Below are 24627 nucleotides of genomic sequence, written 5' to 3'. Positions count from 1 at the left end.
ATGGATGTCGTTTATGTTATGGTACAGAAAAGCGCATAAAGATTGCGCATCTGGTGAGTGCGTAATTTGTACCCCCATTTTTTCACCGTGCACACAGTCGGTGTTGCCTGGAAAGCAGTAGATTGTTTGAGAATCAATCCACATCCTCACACTGAACTTTCCTTTGGATGTAACAATCCTTTCCTCACGTTCTACCAGACACAACGTAGTGGCTTATATGTATATGCACTATGTCACTTTGAACTTTTATATGAGTTTACATATTTAATACGTACTGTTATCTATTTGTATATTAGCGCTGCACCTTTTTTATACAAAGGATAAAGACTCACCTATGTAAATGATCAAATTCACAAATACAGGCAGCTGAAAATATTAGCAAATTTCACAATGCCCTATAAATACTGTCCAATCCCCCTCCTGCCTCCCTGAGCCTTCCGATACATTAATAAGATAGACTGTCTCAATGACAAAGGGACGTCATGGATGTTAGGGGGGTGGAATCAAGCTCAACATTTACAGGAGTCAAGACAATACATTCAGTTGTCTATCTCTGGACCTACTGAATGTAGGAACCTGGTACCTTCTGCTTGTTTGTTTTCCCCCTCATATGCCATGTTTGTGTTGTCCTATTTGGTAACAGGTACTTCTAGTTTTACATCAGATTAAAAAAATATCTAAGCCAACAAAATGCGTGGAGAGTTTATTGTAGGAAATAAGCAGAGGTAGAGAATTTACAGTGCCTTGAAAAAGTATTCATACTCCTTGAAATTTTGCACATTTTGTCATGTTACAACCAATAATGTAAATGTATTTTATTGGGATTTTATGTGATAAACTAACACAAAGTGGCACAAATGGTTTTCAAAATATTTTGCAAATAAATATCTGAAAAGTGTAGTGTGCATTTGTGTTCAGCCCCCTTTACTCTAATACCCCTAACTAAAATCTAGTGGAACCAATTGCCTTTAGAAGTCACTTAATTAGTAAATATCGTCCACCTGTGTGTAATGTAATCTCAGTATAAATACAGCTGTTCTGTGAAGCCCTCAGAGGTTTGTTAGAGAACATCAGTGAACAAACAGCATCATGAAGGCCAAGGAACACACCAGACTGGTCAGGGATAAAGTTGTGGAAAGGTTTAAAGCAGGGTTAGGTTATAAAAAATATCCCAAGCTTTGAACATCTCACGGAGCACTGTTCAATCCATCATCCAAAAATGGAAAGAGTATGGCACAACTGCAAACCTACCAAGACTTGGCCATCCACCTAAATTGACAGGCCGGGCAAGGAGAGCATTAATCAGAGAAGCAGTTAAGAGGCCCATGGTAACTCTGGAGGAGCTGCAGAGATCCACAGCCCAGGGGGGAGAATCTGTCCCCAGGACAACTATTAGTCGTGCACTCCAAAAATCTGGCCTTTATGGAAGGGTGGCAAGAAGAAAGCCTTTGTTAAAAGAAAGGGAAAAATCCATACACAACAATCTCTCTGAGTCTGATCATTTCAAAAAACTCTGTTCACAAGAAACTTATTGGATATTTACATTAGATACATTGTCCCCAGGCGGACTCAACGAGGAATTAGACATTAACACTATACTATAAACACTACAATCTCCCATTCACAGCCACTCAACACTCACAATGATACTTCCCCCCCCCCCTTCTTTATAAAATTATTTTTTTATTTATTTATTTATTTATTTTTTTATCGAATTTTTTTATCGAATTTTTTATCGAATTTTTTTTTTTTTTTTTTTAATCCAATTTTTAGTTTATTATTTATAACCTTTTGTTCATTATTTATATTTTATTCTATTTTTTATAATTTTTTACAATGTAATTTACTTTTTATAATGTCATCTGCATGTATTATTACCAATATGTTTATCATCTTGCAATCATGCTGTATCATCTTGCAATCATGCTGTATTACCACTAAATATCTGCTCACTACTGTTACATAATTGATGTGCCAGTGCTGCAAGGTGAACATTTTACCCCACTAATCTCCCAGAACATAATTTTTTTTTTTTTTTTTCTTTCGTCTTCCGTTTTCTTATTTATTACATCCTCTCTTTTTTCCATTTGGTTTCCTTTTACCCCCCAGTTAACATCCATGACTTTACACTATTCACCTGACAGCAATGGTCAATCACTGGTTAATTGGTTAATTGATCAATTAGACTCACGTTCCCTATATATTCACCCCTGTTCATCCACTTCCCCCTGCTTGAAAAAGGAGTGCACTTCCGCCTTCCACGGCCAGTGCATGCTCCGAAACGCGTCGCAGTGCACCCTGGGATCTGACGTCATCACGGCCACGCCGCCGCTACGTTCCAGCGTGCGTTCCATCCGGCTTTGAGGGAGGACGTGCATGAAGGCTGGCCTCACCGCTGTTCCCCCTCCAGCCACCACGCTGTTCCAGCCAAGAGCTGACCTCCCCACATCGCAGAGAGATGACGGCTCTTCACCCGGGTTACCACCCCACCGTTAACTATTGTTAACCACGGTTTTTAAGCCTATGATTACTTCACACATGTGAGTGTTTCTACATTTAGACTTGAATTAAAAGACTTATTGCACTTAGAGCCGCTTCTCTCCTTTTTCTCATCTACAGAAGTTGCTACAGCTTATTTGGAAGCCTTGCCCTCAGTCCCACACGGAATCCTACGCTCTTCATACAGTAGCCACTAATACCACCATCACCCCATACTACCATTTCCCAGGACTTTGCAGTGTTTGCGCTGTTACAACCCTTCCTCATTTTTTCTTTGTTAAAAGAAAGCCATAAGAAGTCCTGTTTGCAGTTTGCGAGAAGCCATGTGGGGGACACAGCAAACATGTGGAAGAAGGTGCTCTGGTCAGATGAGACCAAAATTTAACTTTTTGGCCTAAAAGTAAAATGCTATGTGTGGTGGAAAACTAACACTGCATATCACCCTGAACACACCAACCCCACCGTGAAACATGGTGGTGGCAGCATCATGTTGTGGGGATGCTTTTCTTCAGCAGGGACAGGGAAGCTGGTCAGAGTTGATGTGAAGATGGATGGAGCCAGATACAGGACAATCTTAGAAGAAAACCTGTTAGAGTCTGCAAAAGACTTGAGACTGGGGCGGAGGTTCACCTTCCAGCAGCACAATGATCCTAAACATACAGCCAGAGCTACAATATAATGGTTTAGATCAAAGCATATACATGTGGTAGAATGGCCCAGTCAAAGTCCAGACCTAAATCCAATTGAGAATCTACAGCAAGACTTGAAAATTGAAAAACACTTGCAGCTGTAAGTGCAGTGAAAGGTGGTTGTACAAAGTATAGACTCAGGGGGGCTGATTACAAATATACGCCACACTTTTCAGATATTTATTTGTAAAAAAGTTTGAAAATCATCTATCGTTTCCTTCCACTTTACAATTATGTGCCACTTTGTGTTGGTCTATCACATAAAATCCCAATAAAATACATTTACATTTTTGGTTGTAACATGACAAAATGTGGAAAATGTCAAGGGGTATGAATACTTTTTCAAGGCACTGTAGTTAGCACAAAAAAATAGCAAAGTGTACATCTGATTTTAAAGGCAACCATAGAAAAAAAAAAAGGTTCCAGCTGCAGTTTGTCAAGTACACTGACTATCTGGCTTCATAGATTTGTCCAGCCCTGATAGTAAGGATATGCACGGCTCAAAAAAATGAAAGGAACACTTTGAAAACACATCAGATCTCAATGGGGAAAAATATCATGCTAGATATCTATACTGATATGGGCTAGATAATATGTTAGGAATGTAAGGATGCCCTATCATTTGATGGAAATGAAAATTATTAACCTACAGAGGACTGAATTCAAAGACACCCCGAAAATCAAAGTGAAAAAATTATACAGCACGCTAGTCCATTTTGCTGAAATTTCATTGCAGCAACTCAAAATGGTACTCAGTAGTTTGTATGACCCCCACATGCTTGTATGCATTCTTGACAATGTCGGGGCATGCTCCTAATGAGACGACGGATGGTGTCCTGGGGTGTTTCCTCCTAGATCTGGACCAGGGCATCACTGAGCTCCTGGACAGTCTGAGGTGCAACCTGGACTGAAACATGATATCCCAGAAGTGTTCTATTGGATTTAGGTCAGACGAGCATGGGGGCCATTCAATGGTATCAATTCCTTCATCCTTCAGGAACTCCCTGCATACTCTCACCACATGAGGCCAGGCATTGTCTTGCACCAGGAGGAACCCAGGACCCACTGCACCAGCGTAGGGTCTGACAATGGGTCCAAGGAATTCATCCCGAAACCTAATGGCAGTCAGGGTGCCATTCTCTAGCTTGTAGAGGTCTATGCATCCCTCCATGGATATGCCCCCCCAGATCACCACTGACCCACCACCAAAACAGTCATTTTACAGGCAGCATAACATTCTCCACAGCTTCTCCATACCCTTTCACGTCTGTCACATGTGCTCAGGGTGAACCTGCTCTCATCTGTGAAAAGCACAGGAGGCCAGTGGTGGACCTGACAATTCTGGTGTTCAATGGCAAAAGCCAATTGAGCTCTATGATGACGGGCAGTGAGCACAGGGCCAATTAGAGGATGCCAGGTCCTCAGGCCACCCTCATGAAGTCTGTTTCTGATTCTTTGGTCAGAGACATTCACACCAGTGGCCTGCTGGAGGTCTGTCACATGTGCTCAGGGTGAACCTGCTCTCATCTGTGAAAAGCACAGGAGGCCAGTGGTGGACCTGACAATTCTGGTGTTCAATGGCAAAAGCCAATTGAGCTCTATGATGACGGGCAGTGAGCACAGGGCCCACTAGAGGATGCCAGGTCCTCAGGCCACCCTCATGAAGTCTGTTTCTGATTCTTTGGTCAGAGACATTCACACCAGTGGCCTGCTGGAGGTCTGTCACATGTGCTCAGGGTGAACCTGCTCTCTGTGAAAAGCACAGGAGGCCAGTGGTGGACCTGACAATTCTGGTGTTCAATGGCAAATGCCAATTGAGCTCTATGGTGACGGGCAGTGAGCACAGGGCCCACTAGAGGATGCCAGGTCCTCAGGCCACCCTCATGAAGTCTGTTTCTGATTCTTTGGTCAGAGACATTCACACCAGTGGCCTGCTGGAGGTCATTTTGTAGGGCTCTGGAAGTGCTCATCCTGTGCCTCCTTGCACAAAGTAGCAGATACCGGTCCTGCTGATGGGTTAAGGACCTTCTACGGCCCTGTCCAGCTCTCCTAGAGTAACTGCTTGCCTCCTGGAATCTCCTCCATGCTCTTGAGATTGTGCTGGGAGACACAGCAAACCTTCTGGCACTGGCACATATTACACTGCATTGCATAGGAATGAATAAAGTGCCACTTTGTCACATTTCAATCAAGTAAAAAAAAGTAAACATTCAATGCATTGTAATAACTACACAACACATACCAGCAGCTGCACTTTATACAGAGCATAACGCACATCTGCCTCTGTGAATGGGCATAGAACAGTTCATGTGATCAGACTGATATCGCAGCTAGCCAGTAATGTGCTCTCCTTCTCATGATGTATCCTGACACTCCTGTGCAGGTCTAAACTTGAAATATAATGAAAGTTCAAAAGTAGCTCGTAACGTATGTTAATTACCAATTCCATTTAATTAAATAGTCTTGTTCCATGCACAATTTTATATTCAAACAATCTGCTCAGGAAAGCTTGTGCCGGATTTTGTATTTGGCAGAGTCTGAAAAATATGGAACTGATGATCCACGGCCAATACGTTAATCATGGAGCTGTGCTTTGCATCCACAATCCATCTCTGTTCCACTAAATCATTTAGCTAGCTGGGATGTCAACCCTTTAAATTTCCCTTATGCTCTCCAACAAGGGCAGCTCTGTTGGAGCCACAAACATTGACGATAAGAAAAAAGTTATCCATGTGTAACGGTGCTCAAAGGAAGACAACTGTAAATAAAGGGTACCCACAGCAAATCATCAAAAGACCTTCCACAATAGTGTCACTGCAGCACACTCACTGCTTTCATATCAATCTGTCAAGGGGGCACCCATACACCCATGTATTCCAAAATCATTTGACAAATGCTACTGCAATCAGGAAAGATCAAAAGTCACACAGACAATACCAGGCACCTTTATTAGTATTATTTCAGGTTTTTATATATCGCTGACAATTTATGCAGCATTTTACATTTTGTTGATTCACACAAGTCCCAGCCCGCAAGCAGCTTACAATCTAAGGTTCCTATCTCACATACCCGCATAGAGATACTGGTGCCTCTTTAGACAGAAGCCAATTACCTGCCAGCACGTCTTTGGGGTGTGGGAGAAAACTGGAGTACCCAGAGGAAACCCACACAAGCACAGAGAGAGCATGCAAACTCCAAGCAAATAGTGTACTGGTTGGGATTTGAACAGAGATAATCGTTAAGCCACTGTGCCCACTTATATGTTCAGCTACAGCTAACAGTTAGACATAGTGAACATTTCAAACAGAACTTAACATGGGAGCCTCCTCACTTTCCAGCAAATGTTTAGGTTGCATTTACATTTTTACCTTTTGCTGCAATGCGAGTTCAAAAACCATGTTCCTGCATCTTTATTTTAAGAAATATGCACCGTCTCTAGGGATTAGCAGTAATGTATGTAAATCTTGTATAAAACACACCCAAAACATGCTGCGCTGAAACTGCATTACATGAAGAAATGCAGGGATGTGAATGTAGCCTCAATGAAATGTTCAGTTCCTGCTGCATCCCCCTGGCTTTACTCAGGCAGTGCCCACATAAAATGGGCCAAATGCTGATGACTTAAGTGTCTGTTTAAACTTGTCCATTTTTGATGCAGCAAAAGTCTTGCAATCTGCTGCATAGAAATGCATGCCAAGCAGAAATCCCATTCTTTCTATGTGGCTGATCCAAATCTATGCTTTGCAACTTAGTGTGAAAGACAAAAGGGAAACACTATGGGCCCATTCACACCTTCACGTGAGCATTACCATTGCCGCAGCATGCACACGGAACAGTATAAATCCAGGCTAATGCAGGCCATACATGGGTTGAATTTTGAACAAACTTTCTTTAGAAAATTGGAAAATTTTGTGCAGCTTGTAATCCGATGGTGACACCATTGATTTCGAAATTCGACCAACCAAGCCTTTAATTCCACCTCATGTCGCCATAGAAAATAATTTTCATAGCCAAGATTTTCCTTTTTCATTTCGTTTTCCCTTACATTTCTCGCACAATTCTCTCGTTCGTTTTTCAAAAAATTTTCCAAATATGTCCAATCCCTCAAATTCGATGGTCGCTCGAAAATAGGCCGTTGTTGTGGCCCAGTAATGGTGCGAAATTCAAACCATTTTCAAAAGAATTCAACGCATGTATGGCCGGCTTAAGTCATTCAGGCTCTTTTTAGTATAAACGGTTCCAGTTTTGCAGTTTAAAACAATCACCTTTTATCTGTGTTGAAAACACAAGACAATGCCTAATGTGCATAAGCATATAGGCAAAGATATTATTTACATATGATCCCTTACAAAATCTGATGTAACTGAAGGAAAACAGTCATGTTGTGTGCAGGGGTCATTAGGACGAGAGGTCTAACATTTTATTCAGAAAGAAAATCTCAATCTCAGAATAATCAAAACATTAGTGACCTGTACAAAAGATAAGTGCACTTCCACCCAGACCTCCAGGAGGCTAATATTCTCTACAAACCATTCCAGCACAAACCCTGCCCTCCCCCAATCCCCATCCCCATTTTATTCCATGCAAAGATGCCCATCCCCCAACAGAGATGTTAACATTGTGCCAAGCATTGTACACACTTGAACGTTTGCAGCATTGTGCTTATGTATGAAAGTGCACTTATCCTTTTAGAGCCCTTAGCAATAGGTAAAAAAAACCAAAACAACTAAGCACCTAAAGACACAATCCTTGCTAGTAAACATACAGGAATGCCACTAATAGCACAGCACTTTACTGTACGAGAACTAGAATCTCCAGAAAAAAAAGACATGCATTGTCCACTGGAAACTGTACACATCAGCATCATGTATTATGAGCTTCAAATTCTATCGTGGTCCATTTAGTTCAGATTATACAATCAGTGTGATCCAGTCTTGCCTGTGATCACCATTTCACTCTGCGGCACAGAAGTCCACCATAAATATCTCCATTAAAGGATAAGTTCTCCTTTCAACAAAAAATAATAAAGCCACATTTTTTGCTGGTAAAATAATGTACATGTATTATTTTTGTTGTAGGAGTCTGGAAAGCATTGCACCAGTGATCAGCAGACTGCTGGTGCCATGCAGGTCTCCTGCAGACCTGTCAGTGTATCTGCTTGCATGTACCTCGTAAGGGCATGCCGATACTTACTGACAGGAAGAATCAATGAACTACCATGGCGCTCACAGCACTGTGGTTGTTCATTGAGAACTACAACCCAACAGCCACTAAGGCTATCGGTACTTATAGTTTCTCATTCACAGAATACTGTGAATAAGTGACATGGCCAGGCAGCCCGCATTTTTAAAAAATTCTGACAGCTAGTGGTGGAAGAAGGGCCCGTCATTTCACACCATGTTACATTTTGAATATGGGTGTAACATGCTATGAAAGGTGAAATTATCCTTCAAGTACCAGATGGGGAAAACTACTAGTACTAGATACGCATATACAGTAAGGTCTCTTGCACACGGTACTGATTTTTGAGCATCTGCTTTTTTTAACTTAATTTCAGGAGCTTGTTTTGCACGTATTCATATGTACTTATGCGCCTATTTGCACAATATATTCTTAGGGCAATTTAAATATTTATGCTCTTTGCGCGTATTTGCGTGCATTTGTGCGCAGGCAGCACACATTACTGATCAAAAAAGCAGATTTCCTAATTTTTTTCTTATTGAGGAATATGTGGCGCTTATTCTTGTGCCTGTGTGCACATTGTAAATAATGGACTACATTGTACCTCAGTAAAAAAAAAAAAAAATACGCTGTACTGAGCTTTTTCAAGCTGCAGTGTGCAAGAGGCCTAATAGCCTAAATAAGCACAAATCATGATGATAATAGACAAAGTTTTTTTCTGAAAGGCTTAGAAAGAATAATTCCAATTAGGTAGGAGTATAATGAATAGATATCACACGTTCCTTTCTATAGCTGACCGACTGTGAATGTACAATATGACCTCTAGTGGTGGCATGCAATGTAAACGCTCAGTTCATTGTTACTACAACTCATGCATGAAGATAATTACTAACGTGTCAATATGAGAGCAAAATTAACAAATGCAAATTGATAAGGCATTTAAAGAAATTAAAACGGAAACTGAAAAAGCCTTGTACAGAAGGATGCAGTTAGGTCATAAACACTCTTTTACTAAAGAAATGATTTTTTCAATTACCTCTGTGAATGGAGAGTGATGAGACTAAAGGCTAAATGAAATAGTTATTTCCCACACAATCATCACTTGGTATATGACGGGGGTCAAATAACACTGCTATCTCAACATAACACAGGGGTCCAGAAGTGGTTCAGGATGCTGTAGGTAAAACTGTGGGCTTAAAGTGGTTGTAAAGGCTCAAGGTGTATTACCTTCATGCATTCTATGCAAGAAAGTAAAAAAAAACCTTTTCTGTGCAGCAGCTCACCCCACACAATACTCACCTAAGCCCCCTCTTGATCCAGCAATGTGCACTGAAGTCTTGGAAATCCTGGGACTCCCTCTCCTCATTGGCTGAGCCACTGGCTCCCGCTGCTGTTATTCATAGCCAGTGATCCAATGAGAAGGGAGAGGGGCAGGGCCAAGCCACAGCTCCATGTGTGAATGGACTCATGGAGCAGCGGGTGCTCCCGTAGCAAGCTGCTTGATGCAGGGGCACCCGACAGCAGGGAGGGGCCAGGAGTGCCACAGGGGACCCGAGAAGAGGAGGATCTGGGCTGCTCTGTACACAACCACTGAGCAGGTAAGTATGATGTGTTTTGTTTTTTTTTTCAATTTAAGCCTTTATTATAACTTTAAAGAGAAATTGTATTTAGAAACAAGGACTTGAAGTCTGTCACTTTTTCTCACTGCATTTAATCAGCTTCCAGGTTTTATTGCCAAAGCTTAATTGAACAAGCTGTAGTTAGATGCCGATTGTCTCCCATGAGTGTGCCAGTTTTAGTAAATCTCCCCCACTGTGCTGCAGAACACTAGAGTAGCAGTTTACCATTGGATACATTTTATTTAATAAAACAGCATGAAGGCAAATACTGTTCTCTTACTGCAGGAAACCATTCAGAAAAACATTTTTACTGCTTGTTGCAGCAATACATTTAAAAAAGCATTCTAATTGTTTGTTATGGGTCAATTAGCTTTACTTTTAGGTTTATTAAAGCCTGAACTTACTTAAAAATGGAATAAGCAATACACACAAGGGAAAGACTTACATTAAAAGATGTTCCTCCCCCCTTGCCCCATCCGCAACATTGTAATCTTCTGGTGTTGTGTGGGTTAATAGAACTAAGGGATCTGTCACAGGCACACATTAAGAGTTCCCAACTATGCCCACCCAGCATCTCCATTCATAAAAGCATTATTATAGTTTCTATGAATGAGAAACAATCTATGAATGGAGGATGGGTGGATGACTGAAAGGTCCACTGCTTCCATTTATAGATTGTGGTTCATTCATTCATTGAAGCTGTAGTGAAGCTTCTATGAATGGAGGAGCTGGGCAGAAAGGGCAACTATAGTCAGGCTCTCCAGATGTGGTGTGTTACAGCAACCTTAGTTCTATTAACCCCTGCAGCACAAGATGATAACAAGCCTTCTCATTGGCTCACTGGCTGTGAATAACAGCAGCTTCTATGAATGGAGGAGCTGGGCAGAAAGGGCAACTATAGTCAGGCTCTCCAGATGAGGTGTGTTACAGCAACCTTAGTTCTATTAACCCCTGCAGCACAAGATGATAACAAAGGAGGGGTCATTGTAGGAAGAAGATTTCTCCTAAGTGAAGACACAGCAGCACAAGGGATATATCTCAGTGAAGATAAGTAATGTCCCTAGAGCTTAATATTTTTTATTTATTTATTAACTAAGCTTAGGGTCACTAGGTTACATTGTGCAATCTGACCATACAGTCTCTGTACAATCAACTTTTCTGTAGATTTACCAAAACTATCCAATCAATTTACATTCAATCAGACAAGCCCTTGCACTGCATAGTTGTTGGTAGAGCTAAAGGAGATTGTTCAATCAGACTGCAATGTATGTGGTGAGCTTTGGTCCTTAAAGAGATCAGAGCATTCATTATCAAATAACCGCCATGCTTTTAAAGCTGAACTTCAGGTATGATTTTTATTGCACATACACATTGGTCCAAACTCGCTCCATGCTGGACCAATGTAACTATGTAATAAAAACCATACATAGATTTTGCTCCAGTATCAACTATGAGTTAAAGTCGACCTCTGTGATGAAAAAAAAAAAAAAACTGTTGCAGGCCTCTCCTATGCACTTCAAGGGTTCAATGGTTGTTATCTCTTGGGAAGGGGGGGCTTGTATTACTGTATTACTTACCGTAGTGCTCCAGTACTCTTCTTTGCTCATAAATGCTCTGGGAGGTGGTCCCTCTGTGTCATCATGTACAATGCAGGGATATTAGTCCTTCATTGTATGTGAGGAGGTAAGCACGCACCTGGAGGCGCCTTAGAGAGCAGTCTTCAGGAGACCAGTGACATAGAAGGAGGGGGTCTGTCGGCGTGAGAAATAAAGTTTTACAACTAGACTTCGAGATCATTTAAACTTGTAGTATAGGGGGGGACCCATTGCAAAGTTTTTTTCTTGCACCCACAGTTGGACTTTAACCCTTTCCTACCAGCCCCCACATCCCTTTAACTGGACTGTTACGCAGGCGATACATGGGTCTAATTCCGAAAATCGGAAATTTAGTGTGTTTTGTAATCTGATGGTGCCACTATTGATTTCGAAATTTGAGCAACCAAGCCTTCAGAAAAGAATTTTCATGGTCAAAAATTTTCTTTCCAGGTCACAACTCATGCTCATTTCTTTTTTGATTATATTTCTCACACGATTCTCCCATCATTGATTAGAAATTCGTAAATTTTTCAAGAAATTTCCAACATGCCCGATCACTCAAATTCGAACGAAAAACTCTTTAAGAGATTTTCGAAAGAAAATTGTTTTGGAATTCGACCCATGTATGGCCGGCTTTACGCCTGGAGGGTCAGGAAAGTCTACCTGATCACCTGACCACTGTTAATTGGCTGTCATTACTAGAGACTGGGAGCTGTCTTTGTGTATTCTCAGTGAGCGAGCACACTCTCAGCACAGAAACCTCTACACCTCATTGACACATGTGTGTCCTGTGGGTGGTAAAGCCCACCCTTTTTGCCACTGCATGGGCAGCCAGAGGTTCTGTGGATGCAGGTTTTTCATTAATTTAAATGTAATTTTCACTATTATTAATAATAGTATCAAAGCTGTTTCCTGTGTATACCATGTGGGAGGGGGAAAATTTACAAAACGGTGAATTTTTAGCACCATTCTGAAACTATTATCTCTTAGAACCAATTAGAGCCAGGACAAATGAAAATACAGAAACTACAGTTGAACTGTGTTTTCTGTTTCACCAAACATAGATTTGTTTTCCTGGTATAACAATTAAGTGTAATCTTCTCACATAAAACCAGAAACATTCTATTTAAAATACAACAAAGCACCGAAAAAACAATAGTTTATTGCACAAAAATACCACTAACTTTTAAAAGAACAGATTTTCCTTTGAATACTACTGCTGTTATTTTGTTTGTTTACACTAGCAGCTTCTTCTGAACTTTCTTCTTAACTTCAGAACTATTCTTTGTGACAAAAGCTGTTAGTGGAACAAAGCAACAGTGAGCAAATCAACTGTAACAGTACTTTTAATAGTTTTCAACTTTACAAGTACTTTTGACAACATATGCGAACTTTGGAAAGCAGAAAAAAGAAAGTGCAAAGCACAGTTGGTGTAACTTTTAAAAATCAGTCCAACTTACCTGTGCGTGGGGCATTTCTGACACTCTTCTCGCTGCCATGTTTAAGGTTCCTCCCACCAGTTTGCTGGTTGTTTGTAAGTTAATGGGGGCAGTCTGTGGGGGTTCTGCGCTGTTTGCTGGGGCTGCCGAAGCCGTCGCTGTCTTCTGTCCATTTAGGTGTGCAGTCACCATAGTGACAGGAGCTTTGGCCGGAACCACAGAGATGGCGATGCCCTGACTGCTTGGTGACTTGATAAGCGGGATCGGTTTGGCACTCCCCACAGGACAGCTCCGGACCGCCAGCTTCTGCCAGGCAAAAAAACAGAAGAGAGAAAGAAATTGGTGAGTGTAACCTGCTACAGACACAAACCCAGCACCCTCCTACTTGTCTCTAGGCACCTCCTTCTACACCACCTACTAGAGCAATCACAGGGACAAAGGGGCACTGCTGCAAAGATTCAGCGTGCACCATCTGGCTCCATTAGTTGCATTAAGATTCCATGCTCAGAACAGAGAAGAACTGATTCAGACAGCTTGTCCTGCACAGAAGGGAGCAGAGAGCCACGTCGTACAACAGCATGCGTCCTCCTGATGAAATGGCTCCAACCGAGCAAATTTAGGTGGCGATTCTGATTTTCGTACATGTATTTTGCTGTATTTATTGCTAACTACAAGAGGCTCTGTTCCTGCTGCGCTGCCTGTGGAGATCATGCGATACACAACCAGGAATACACATCTCCCTGCGGTCTCATTGATTGGGGAAAATAATGGACGTTTGTTTTTTCTATTCCTTCACTGTTTTTTTTTTCCTCCTTTCAAGCTAGGTAAAAAAAAAAAAAACAAATATGCGGCTATTACAAAGCACTTGAAAAGGTTCATTTGACATTTTGGGAAGAAATCTACTGCAGCATCTAGCATTCTATTAAAACCTTTGCTGTGCAGATTTCATAAGGGATTATCCACTGTGCAAAAAAAGGCATTTCAAATTCATCTGTTTGCTTTGTTACCAGAATGGAAGAATGTTATTACTGAATGTAAACCAAGCAAAATTCATTTATTGGCTGGCAGTGCAAAGTTACTGAACATGCTTGGGAAAAAAAGTGATAGAAAAAATGATTCAAAATATAATTTTCGCATCTGATAAGGTAGTGTTGTGGAATAATCAAATATTTAACGACTTATTTTTTCCTATATTGTTCTTTTATGCCGAAACAGGCTCTTGAAGTGTTTATTGTGAGTGCTATGAATATAGTGCATGTTGCCATGTGGGAACTGCAGACACTTTGGAATGTGTAAGCAACCATAACTGGTAGCCTGGGGAAAGGACAGGAAACCATGGCAATGAACATGATTTAAACATTTCCCACTGAGCGCAATGGATACTTCATAAGCCTGCAGAGACATGACAGAACAAAACTGGTGACAAATTCTATTTACAAAGTTCATCATCTCACTATGCCTACCTTCACTCACACTTACAGCTTCTAAATTGTCAGTAAAGTAGAATTAGCCTTTAAATTGCTTTAACTCAGGCTTCTGAGAAACACTAAAACAAGCCTTTAGTCATCACAGATGTCTTTACTGATAGAGACACTGCTCTCTTTTGGTGTAATTAGTATGAATTATTCAGCCTGTGCTCTCACTGTACATTCATACCTGTGATATTATTTTCTGTTTCCTCAATGGACGAAGCAAAGCTTCCAGATGTCTTTTTTGCCTCGTACAGCAGAGTGATACATACATTTCATCAGTGCTGTGCACCGTGCATATTATTCAAGCAGTGCAGAGCAGCAGGAGGCTAGCATGCTTGATTACACATCGGCTGACCGCAATCTTTCCTGGACCCAACTCGTAATTTAGGAATTGTACAAAATTACAAACGTGTTCTTTAAACTGTGATATAAAACAAGCAATCACCAGACGTTCCTGTTCCCACTTGATTAACACAAATAGCGAAAGGATGACAACCGGTAAAAACAGGTGATAAAGCATTAGTCATTTAAAGATAAAACAAACATGAAAGCTCCAGTAATACTACATTACAATCATATATATATATATATATATATATATATATATATATATATATATATGTACAATTAAAGTGATAGTCCACCTATATGATTTTTTAAATGTATGTTTCTGGTTGATGTTAGAGGTAAAACACCTGACAGTTTCTTGTGGGGTGAGAACTGGATTTCCCATGTTCTTCCTGTAAGTCCAATGACACTCCTATATCTATGAGCACCCTTAGTAATGTGGGGACCTATCTAGACAATCTCTTCATGCTATATCCAGTCACAGTGCTAGATGTTTCAGCACATACTCGGTCTTGGTTCTTTTGACCGAGACCCAGCATGGGTCAATCTAGTAGGATTGTTAAAGTAGAGCTGTTTAAAAACAAACTATGCTGCAGCACCTAATTAAAAGTATTTCTGCACTTAAGTTCTCACTTAGGCTGACCATACCAGGTTAGTTTTTTTTTGTTCAGCCAGCAGGCTGAATGAAACAAAAAAAAAAAAACAGATTTCTCCATCCACACAAAGGAGGTGGAGGGAGGAATTCTCCCGCCTGGACGTTGTATTCTGGCAGCAGCACCTACAGCTGTCAGAATACACTGATGAGCAAGTGATCTGAAAATATTCTGACATATCCCTAAGTGCTCTTTCACACTGGTGGTAATCTTTACTACCCTCTGAAAAGCAATCCACAGTATAGCAGTGGCTAGTTTTTACATTTCTTTTTCGTTGGTTAAAGCGCTAGTAAATTTTTCTGCAAAGATTTGCGCTGTATAAAGCGGTATAAAATGACATACAAGTTGGTGGTTTTCAAAGTTTTTCAACCTGCACCATTTAGGAGATATTGCGTGCTGTTTCCTTCAATTAGGTCACTGGAGCATGCGCATTGTGTCCCCGATTGATGGCACACTTAGTGTTCTGTCAGTCTATGCATCTGTGTGCCTTGCCTCCATCAGCATAACTCCATAGCATTGCACTGCAATCCGCAAGAGTGCTGACCATTCATTATTTCCTGAAACACCCCATGTGACTAGCTATGTCTCACGGGAGTGTGTACAATGACATTCAGCATCAATACAGGAGAGGACAATTACATGTGTATTTGATACATGTGGAACTGAGTAACCATGACAACTTTACATGAAATTGAGGCTTAGTTCACTTTTACTGTGCATCCGTGAGATTCTGGCTGTAACATACCAGAAAGGGTGGAAGTACAGTTGGGTGAGGGATCGGGGGGTAACCACATAGATGGCACTGGCTTCGGACTGAGCCAAGAAATAACGAAACAAGCTGCACAAGTAGCAAGAAAGCTGTGATGAGGCTCCAGAGTATTCTGCTATGTTTAGAGATGCAATACATACTGGACTTACGCTTGCTGGGGATCTTTGTTCATGAGTTTAATACCACTTCAAAATGTTGGCTTGCAGTTGCGGTGTGGCCCCACTGATCTCAATGGATGAGTTTGACAGGAGGTCCCAAAGCAAAGCATCGTGGCAGCGGCATGTGTTTAGCACTGTCATGCTGTAATGTTAGAATTCGGGTGGGAGGCAAGGGGGGAAACTACGGCTCACCCACCTGCTTTTACCGCCCTCAGCTGCCTGTATGAAAAAGTACTTAGACAGAAGTTGGTTATATAACCAACTTTTCTCAAGCTTGGGATGCCAGACACAGATCAAAAGGGACTGGGACAGGTGGAATTTTGATCAATGTATGGTCAGCTTAAGTCCCTCAAATACCTGTTGATCCTACCAGTGAATTCCACCTACTGCAGCTTTGTGTGATGGTGTGGCAATCATGCTGCATGTAGGCTGAGCCTGCTTGTACTACAGCAGAAGGAGAACATGTAGAAGGGGGCGTGGCTATCGTTGTTGTCACTGCTGACTCACAAGCCTGAAGCTTGGCAATTAGCACCTGACCACTGCTTTCTGGATTGACTGCTAAAACCCTTCCACAGTGAGCTGCAGTGTCTGGGAAGGGGAGCATCTGAGATATAAATGTCTCAGTCAAGGAAGGTAACAGATTTTTTTTTTATTTACTATATGAAAGTTATAAATCACAAACTAAGGGCTCGTTCACACTTGACTGTTTTTCCAAAGCCCCTATAGTGTTTGACAAGCGTTGGTCCAGCATTTGTGGAGCGTTTTTAACGCTCTGCAAATGCCGCATGCGTGGTTTAGCGGCGGTTGCTAGGCGTTTGCCAAGCGTTAAAAACGCCCCACAAACACCTATAATGAAATTTGAATGGTGTTAATGCTCCGCAAACACCCTGCAACCGCGTCGCAACCGCACCGCAAACGGAGTGGCACCATAGACTTGAATAGGAGGCTTCAACTCCTCCTGACTCGACCAGAGGCGTCCGTTTTGCCGCGACGTGACGCAACACGACGCTAACGCTCCCGTTTGAACAGCACCATGTGCTGCAATTTGCAGAATTTTCCCAGGCGTTTGGGAAACGGTAAAAACGCTTCCCAAATGCCTGTCTGCCGCTTGCTAACAAGGCTATTGTGAACGTAGCCTAACTGGAGTTAATAGTTGTTTAGATTGTCATACAGGGGCCTTTACACCTTGGTTCACACATATGAGTTTCTTTAGTGCGTTTTGCAGAATAGACTTCTATGGACCCACACCAAAAAATGCAAGTGTTGCTTTTTTGATATTTTTTTTGTTTGTTTGCTTTTGGCTAATAGGAAAGTATGACAGTTCTGTTCATGTGATGCAACTTTACACTCTCTGGCACTCAAGTAGCATCAAAGTAGTGCAGGAACCTTTATGCACCAAAGTTAGAGTCAAGGGCTATGGTTAGGGTTAAATGTTAGGGATAGAGTTAGACCGTTACCACTACACCTTACACTAATGAATACCGCTGACCCTAACCCTTAACCCTAGCCCCTATCCCTAACATTTATCCCTAATATTAGCCCTTAACCCTAACATTTAACCCTAACCCTAGCCCTTAATCCTAACCCTAACATTTAACCCCAACCCTAGCCCTTAATCCTAACACTAACATTTAACCCCAACCCTAGCCCTTAATCCTAACACTAACATGTAACCCTTAACCCTAACCCTAACATTTAACCCTAAACCTAGCCCTTAACCCTAACATTTAACCCTAACCCTTAACCGTAACATGCAACTTTGGACACATAAAGGTTCCTGCACTACTTTGATTCTACTTGAGTGCCAGAGAGTGTAAAGTTGCATCAAAGTTGCACCACATCAAGAGAACTGTCACACTTTCCTATTATCTAACCACAGAGCACATTGAAAACATTGGCTGCCTGTAAACCTTAAAAATCATAGTATTTTAGCAGTGTGCAAGAAACCGTTAAAGGATAAGTTCACCTTTCGTAACATGTTACATGTTACACCCACATTAAGGGTGTAACATGTTACGATGAGACGGCCCCCGCTCCCTGTTTTGACAGCTAGCGGGGGATCTTCTCCCCCCTTGCTAGCTGTCAAATTTTAAAAAACGCGGCTGTGTGGGGCTCCGCCCACACAGCCGCATCACTCATTCACAGTCAACTGCCTTAGCGGCTGTCGGCTTGTAGTCCTCAATGAACTACAGCAGCGCTGTGGAGCACCATGTTAGTTCATTCATTCTTCCTGTCAGTATATCTGCTTGCCCGTATATCCTGTACGAGCAAGCAGATATACTGACAGATCTGCAGGAGACCTGCATGGCACCAGCGATCTGCTGATCATTGGTGCAATGGTTTACAGGCTCCTGTAGAAAAAAATAATAAATGCACATTTTTCTACCTGTAAACAAATGTACATTATTTTTTTCTAAGAGGTTAACTTCTCCTTTAACATTTACTTCAGCAGTGGGTTAGTCACTTAACACTCAGAAACTCATAAGGCCATAATGAAGGTATCTCTTCTCAGAAGGATTCCCCAATTATTTTCTCACATCATTGTGGCATCCCAGCAGGAGAGTATGACAGCATTATTAGGGCTTCTAATTTTACAAGAGTTTCATTTCAACCAATCTTTTTGTTTAAATTACAAAGCCTAGCTTGAAAAAACAGGAGTTATATAGGCTCTGGTGATGCTTGTGAATCTTCTCCAACTTCTTTTCTGTTCCCCACCCAAAGGTAACACTAGGACTCCTCAAATACTTACCAATTAGAGGGAAGTGTCTCTCACTAGGTACCAGATACTTAGGGGTTTATTTACTAAAGCTGGAGAGTCCAAAATCAGACTCCCTTCTGCATAGAAACCAATCAGCTTCCAGGTTTCATTGCCAAAGCTTCATTGAGCAAGCTGAGGTTAGAAGCTGATTGGTTTCTATGCAGAAGGGAGTCTGATTTTGGACTCTCCAGCTTTAGTAAATAAACCCCTTAAAGTGTCCAAGTTTAAATCATAGCTGGCATGCATGAGGCACACACCCTGACTACTGGCTGCTCAGGCAAAGAAAGTAAACTAAGACCCACAAATACAAAATAATTTGGATGACCAATCAGATAATATTCTCATCTGTGTGTTTAATCCGCTGTCAATCTGGTGACCAGACAAATTGGAAAACCTATCTCCAATCACAATTGTTCTTCCACTGATAAGTCGCTATAGATTGATTCTTCTGTGCCATCTACTCCTTTACTTTTCCAGTGAATTAAACTTGTAAGTTTGGAAAAAAAAAGGGCTTGCTCACACCAGCCTGCACACCAAAATACTGTGGGCTGATGTCTGCTGTGTAGGGGCAGTGAAGGTGAATGCCATGTGCTGTTACAATGTTTATTAGTTTTTTTGTTATAAAAAGACACTTTGCTAAAGTCTACACACAGCAATCTGGTGTGATATGTTGCAGTGAGGTAGAGATGCACTGTGTAAAAATGCAGCACAACACCCCTCACCTGACCATAGCCTTGTGGTGTGAACAAGGCACATAGAACACAATTGTTTTCTATGTGCCTTGGTGTTGAGCCTGCATTAATTTATGCAGATCAACTCAACTTGGTCAGCGTATTGAAACTCACAGCATTCATGTTGGTCAAATTGATGCATGCAAAATGCAATTATCACAGTTTCAATATAAAAAAGTACGCAATTATGTATCTGGATTTGTAATGGCCACTGGAATCAGGGAAACCAGAAATTTTAGATCCGATATCTCATCACTAAAGTCCCAGAGAAATCTAAGAAGCCAGCCTGCAACACAGAAACTAAAATACCATAATATGGAATGCAACAAAAAATAAAAAGCGAGTAAGCCAGCAAGCAAGCATGCCTATAAACATTCTCTAGTCTTATCGAGTGAATTAAGAATGTATTAGTTTCATGTACTACTCCATTCATTTGGTAATAAATTGCCACTTGAAATGCATATGTAGGCAATCACACAGACATGTTTGCTTATACAAGCCTGTAATTAAGATAAGACAAATGATCAAACACAAAGCAGATAGAGACATGTAACAATGTAAGCATACAAAGGCAAAGCCCACTTCATTTTGAGTGCAATGGCAAACTGCCAGGTCGAAAATTTTATTTGTGTTTTTCTTTATAAAACTGCTGAATGTTCCTTCATTAAAAAAATTAAATTACTGAATACATGCATTAAAAAATGATAAAAATCATTAAGGGCGCGGGCAACAAGTACATTTGATCAATGAACAGTGAATGCCACATGAAACATTAAAGCTGTGCTAAAAATCTATTTTCTTTTACCTACGCCTTTAATTTAGCACACTAGCGCACTTAAAGCAGATCTTTAAACCCTTACATCTTTCAATGCAACAATAATGAAATAAATAATAGTGTCGTAACAACGACATAGTCATATATACACCATCACATATATAACAACATAGTTATATATACACCATCACATATATAACATATTTATATATACACCATCACATATATAACATTTATATATACATCATCACATATATAACATTTATATATACACCATCACATATATAACAACATAGTTATATATACACCGTCACATATATAACAACAGTTATATATACACCATCACATATATAACATTTATATATACACCATCACATATATAACATTTATATATACACCATCACATATATAACATTTATATATACACCATCACATATATAACAACATAGTTATATATACACCGTCACATATATAACATTTATATATACACCATCACATATATAACATTTATATATACACCATCACATATATAACAACATAGTTATATATACACCATCACATATATAACAACAGTTATATATACACCATCACATATATAACATTTATATATACACCATCACATATATAACATTTATATATACACCATCACATATATAACAACATAGTTATATATACACCGTCACATATATAACATTTATATATACACCATCACATATATAACATTTATATATACACCATCACATATATAACAACATAGTTATATATACACCGTCACATATATAACAACATTTATATATACACCATCACATATATAACAACAGTTATATATACACCGTCACATATATAACAACAGTTATATATACACCATCACATATATAACAACAGTTATATATACACCATCACATATATAACAACATAGTTATATATACACCATCACATATATAACAACAGTTATATATACACCATCACATATATAACAACATAGTTATATATACACCATCACATATATAACAACAGTTATATATACACCGTCACATATATAACAACAGTTATATATACACCATCACATATATAACAACATAGTTATATATACACCATCACATATATAACAACATAGTTATATATACACCATCACATATATAACAATATAGTTATATATACACCATCACATATATAACAGTTATATATACACCATCACATATATAACAACAGTTATATATACACCATCACATATATAACAACATAGTTATATATACACCATCACATATATAACAACATAGTTATATATACACCATCACATATATAACAACAGTTATATATACACCATCACATATATAACAACATAGTTATATATACACCATCACATATATAACAACAGTTATATATACACCATCACAGCCAAACTTGACATTTTGACAGTGCTTCTGGGAGGGCCAAAAGCTTCCTTACATTAACCTTTGCGGAGTCACCTCTCCTCATATCAAGACAAGCTTAGTTCTTTAAACTAATTCTGAATAAAAATAAAATAAATAATACTGACAATGAACCTCTCTGACTGGGCTGTTAAATATACCATTGAAAGTGTTTTGTTTTATCGATCTGATAAATCAAAATATTATTATTATTATACAGGATTTATATAGCGCCAACAGTTTGCTCAGTGCTTTAATACTGATTGATCCTGCCACAAATCTAGTTAGCTTCTAACTTCTTTTAGTGAGCTGACAATGTTGCACTGAAAACATTTAAAATTTCCTTCTGCTCTGCCAGTCAACCTAACTGGATAATGATTTTTGATATATGGTTGATATAAGGATTTTAGTCACTGGGATATTATTTATTGTATTTTGTGAGCAGCGCGGCACTAATATACATTTCATTAATGTTGCATTGAAAGGTGTAAAGGTCTGCTTTAAGTGCATTGGTGTGCTAAATTAAAGAAACAAGGATGCAGGTCCAATAAGGTCTTGCCTTAATTAATGCAACAGATGACAACACATATGACAGTGGACCATACAGGTATGAAGGGGCCCTTATGTCGGCCATGGTAGCTCCTATACCTCTTTCCTTATAGGTTCTCTTTAGGCCTCATGTACACTGCTGCTCTTAAATGTGAGTTTAAGAGCAATTTGGTGTTTTTTTGCCAAAGCCCTTAAACTCAGCGCAATAAAAGCCTATGTGTCCATGCAGTTTAGCAGTAGCGTTCAGGAGAGGAACGTTTTAGCCAAAAAATGCAAAATGTGGCAAAAACTTGTGTAAATGCATTTAGATCCTGGGCATTTATTCATTTCAATGGCAAGTACTCTAGCCAAAGAAATGACTAAAAGCCCAAGCGTTAAACGTGCAAATCACGGCAGAGCATTTACACCCGTTTTTGCTGCATTCAGCATTTTTCAGCGGCCAGGAGAGCTTGGCGTCCAAGGAAGCTTAGTGTACATGTAGCCTTAAGCTAACATCTGAGATCTGGTGCACACAATTCTCTGGATGTAAACTCCATTTTGACAAAACCTCCTAATCAATAGTGTCCTCTTCTATCAAGTATCCTTATTACAGCAGCAGCACACAAGCCCTGTCTGCTATTGTTTCTACAGCTTGTCAATGAATATGGAACACAATTGTTTGACTCAGGTGACAGAGGATCTTCCACTCTTTAATCTGTTTGATTTTTATCTTCCTGAGAGACTGCCATTTCTCCTTAAATCAGTGCTGCACTGCTACTATCATGAATCACACACCTCTGAATGGTTGGGAAATGATTTCCTCTGAGTAAATCAATCCCTAGTAAAAACAGGCACCATGGCTTGGCATTAATGCGGTTTTATTGCATTTACAGTGACACATTTCTATATGGAAGCAGTGTATTACAAAAGAAAGATTTCAAGCAGTCATTGAAGAGGAAATGTAGTGTTTGAGCCCCGAGGAAGGAAGGTTATTATATACTATCTACAGCACTATTGTATCAACCAGCATTGAAAAAAGCATCCCAGGCACACAAACACAGCTGGTAAATGTATACTTTATTATCATCATTAGCTATTCCTGTGGATGTGGCTATTCATTAAAGTATAACCTAAACCCCGCTCACATCAAAGCCAATTGAAATTGTGTGAATTACAGTGAAATCGCACAGTTTCAACGTCAGGTGACTTGTCGATTTGAGGTGCAATTTGCAAGACATCTGACACAGATGTCTATGCAAATCGCACCAAAAGTAGTGCATGCACTACTTCAGAAATCGGTGCCAAGTAGGAACCGCACCGATATGACCGCTCTAATAGCAGACAATAGGGTTCGACTTGGCATACAGCTTGCAAGTCGCATGGCATGCAAATCACATGCCAAGTCACACCCAATGTAAAGGTTACACTTTTTATAATATCTGCATTGGTGAGGGTTCGAACACCTGTCAGGTTTTTATTGGTGTCTACGTCTAAGTGAATTTAATCTAATTTCCTGATCACCAGTGCCAGTGATATAAACTGAAGGTAAATCAACATTTTGTGTTGCCACCAGAACAGGAATAGAGGGAAAATCTTCCAATGTGGACACTTGTTTCCGTGACAACTGTCTCAGAGGGGATTGCTTCACACTGGAAAGCTATGCTCTTACTTCATCTTGAGTATGCAGGACAGGAAGTAAAGACACCTTTTATGAGACAGAAGTGTTCACCTTCTTTTATTCTATAGAAAATGGAAAAAAAGGTTTTGGCTTTAGGACCTGTTCACTCTATGTGCAGGTACCTATGTTGTTCCTCATGGAAAAGTACTGCAATGGCACAATAGTTTTCTATGAGCCACTTTCACACCAAAACACAGAGCCTCTCTGCATTGCACATCTGTGCGATTTTATGGAGCATGTTTGCATAATATTACACTGCAATGCACAGAAACGGGTATAAACATGCACAAACCCAACATTCTGTACCGCACCACCTTTCACCC

At 40.1% G+C, this 24627-nt stretch overlaps 1 protein-coding gene across 4 annotated transcripts in view; it reads right to left on the bottom strand.

Moving 5' to 3' along the window:
• PHF21B (PHD finger protein 21B) overlaps nt 1-24627 on the bottom strand; it is a 192844-nt gene that overhangs the window by 106858 nt on the left and 61359 nt on the right. For 3 of the 4 annotated variants that reach the window (XM_089680777.1, XM_089680780.1, XM_089680779.1), the window contains exon 2: nt 13044-13328. In XM_089680777.1, coding sequence (XP_089536903.1) covers nt 13044-13328 — 285 coding nt within the window. The remainder of the gene's footprint in view (nt 1-13043; nt 13329-24627) is intronic. The other variant, XM_089680778.1, reaches the window with a different exon arrangement.

The sequence above is a fragment of the Staurois parvus genome, unplaced genomic scaffold (assembly GCF_062004578.1).
Source record: "Staurois parvus isolate SC_StPar_1 unplaced genomic scaffold, SC_StPar_1.0 ptg000249l, whole genome shotgun sequence".
NCBI classification, from domain to species: Eukaryota; Metazoa; Chordata; class Amphibia; order Anura; family Ranidae; genus Staurois; species Staurois parvus.
Note: the sequence above shows the minus strand (reverse complement) of the source record. Positions and strands in the feature narration are given on the sequence as shown.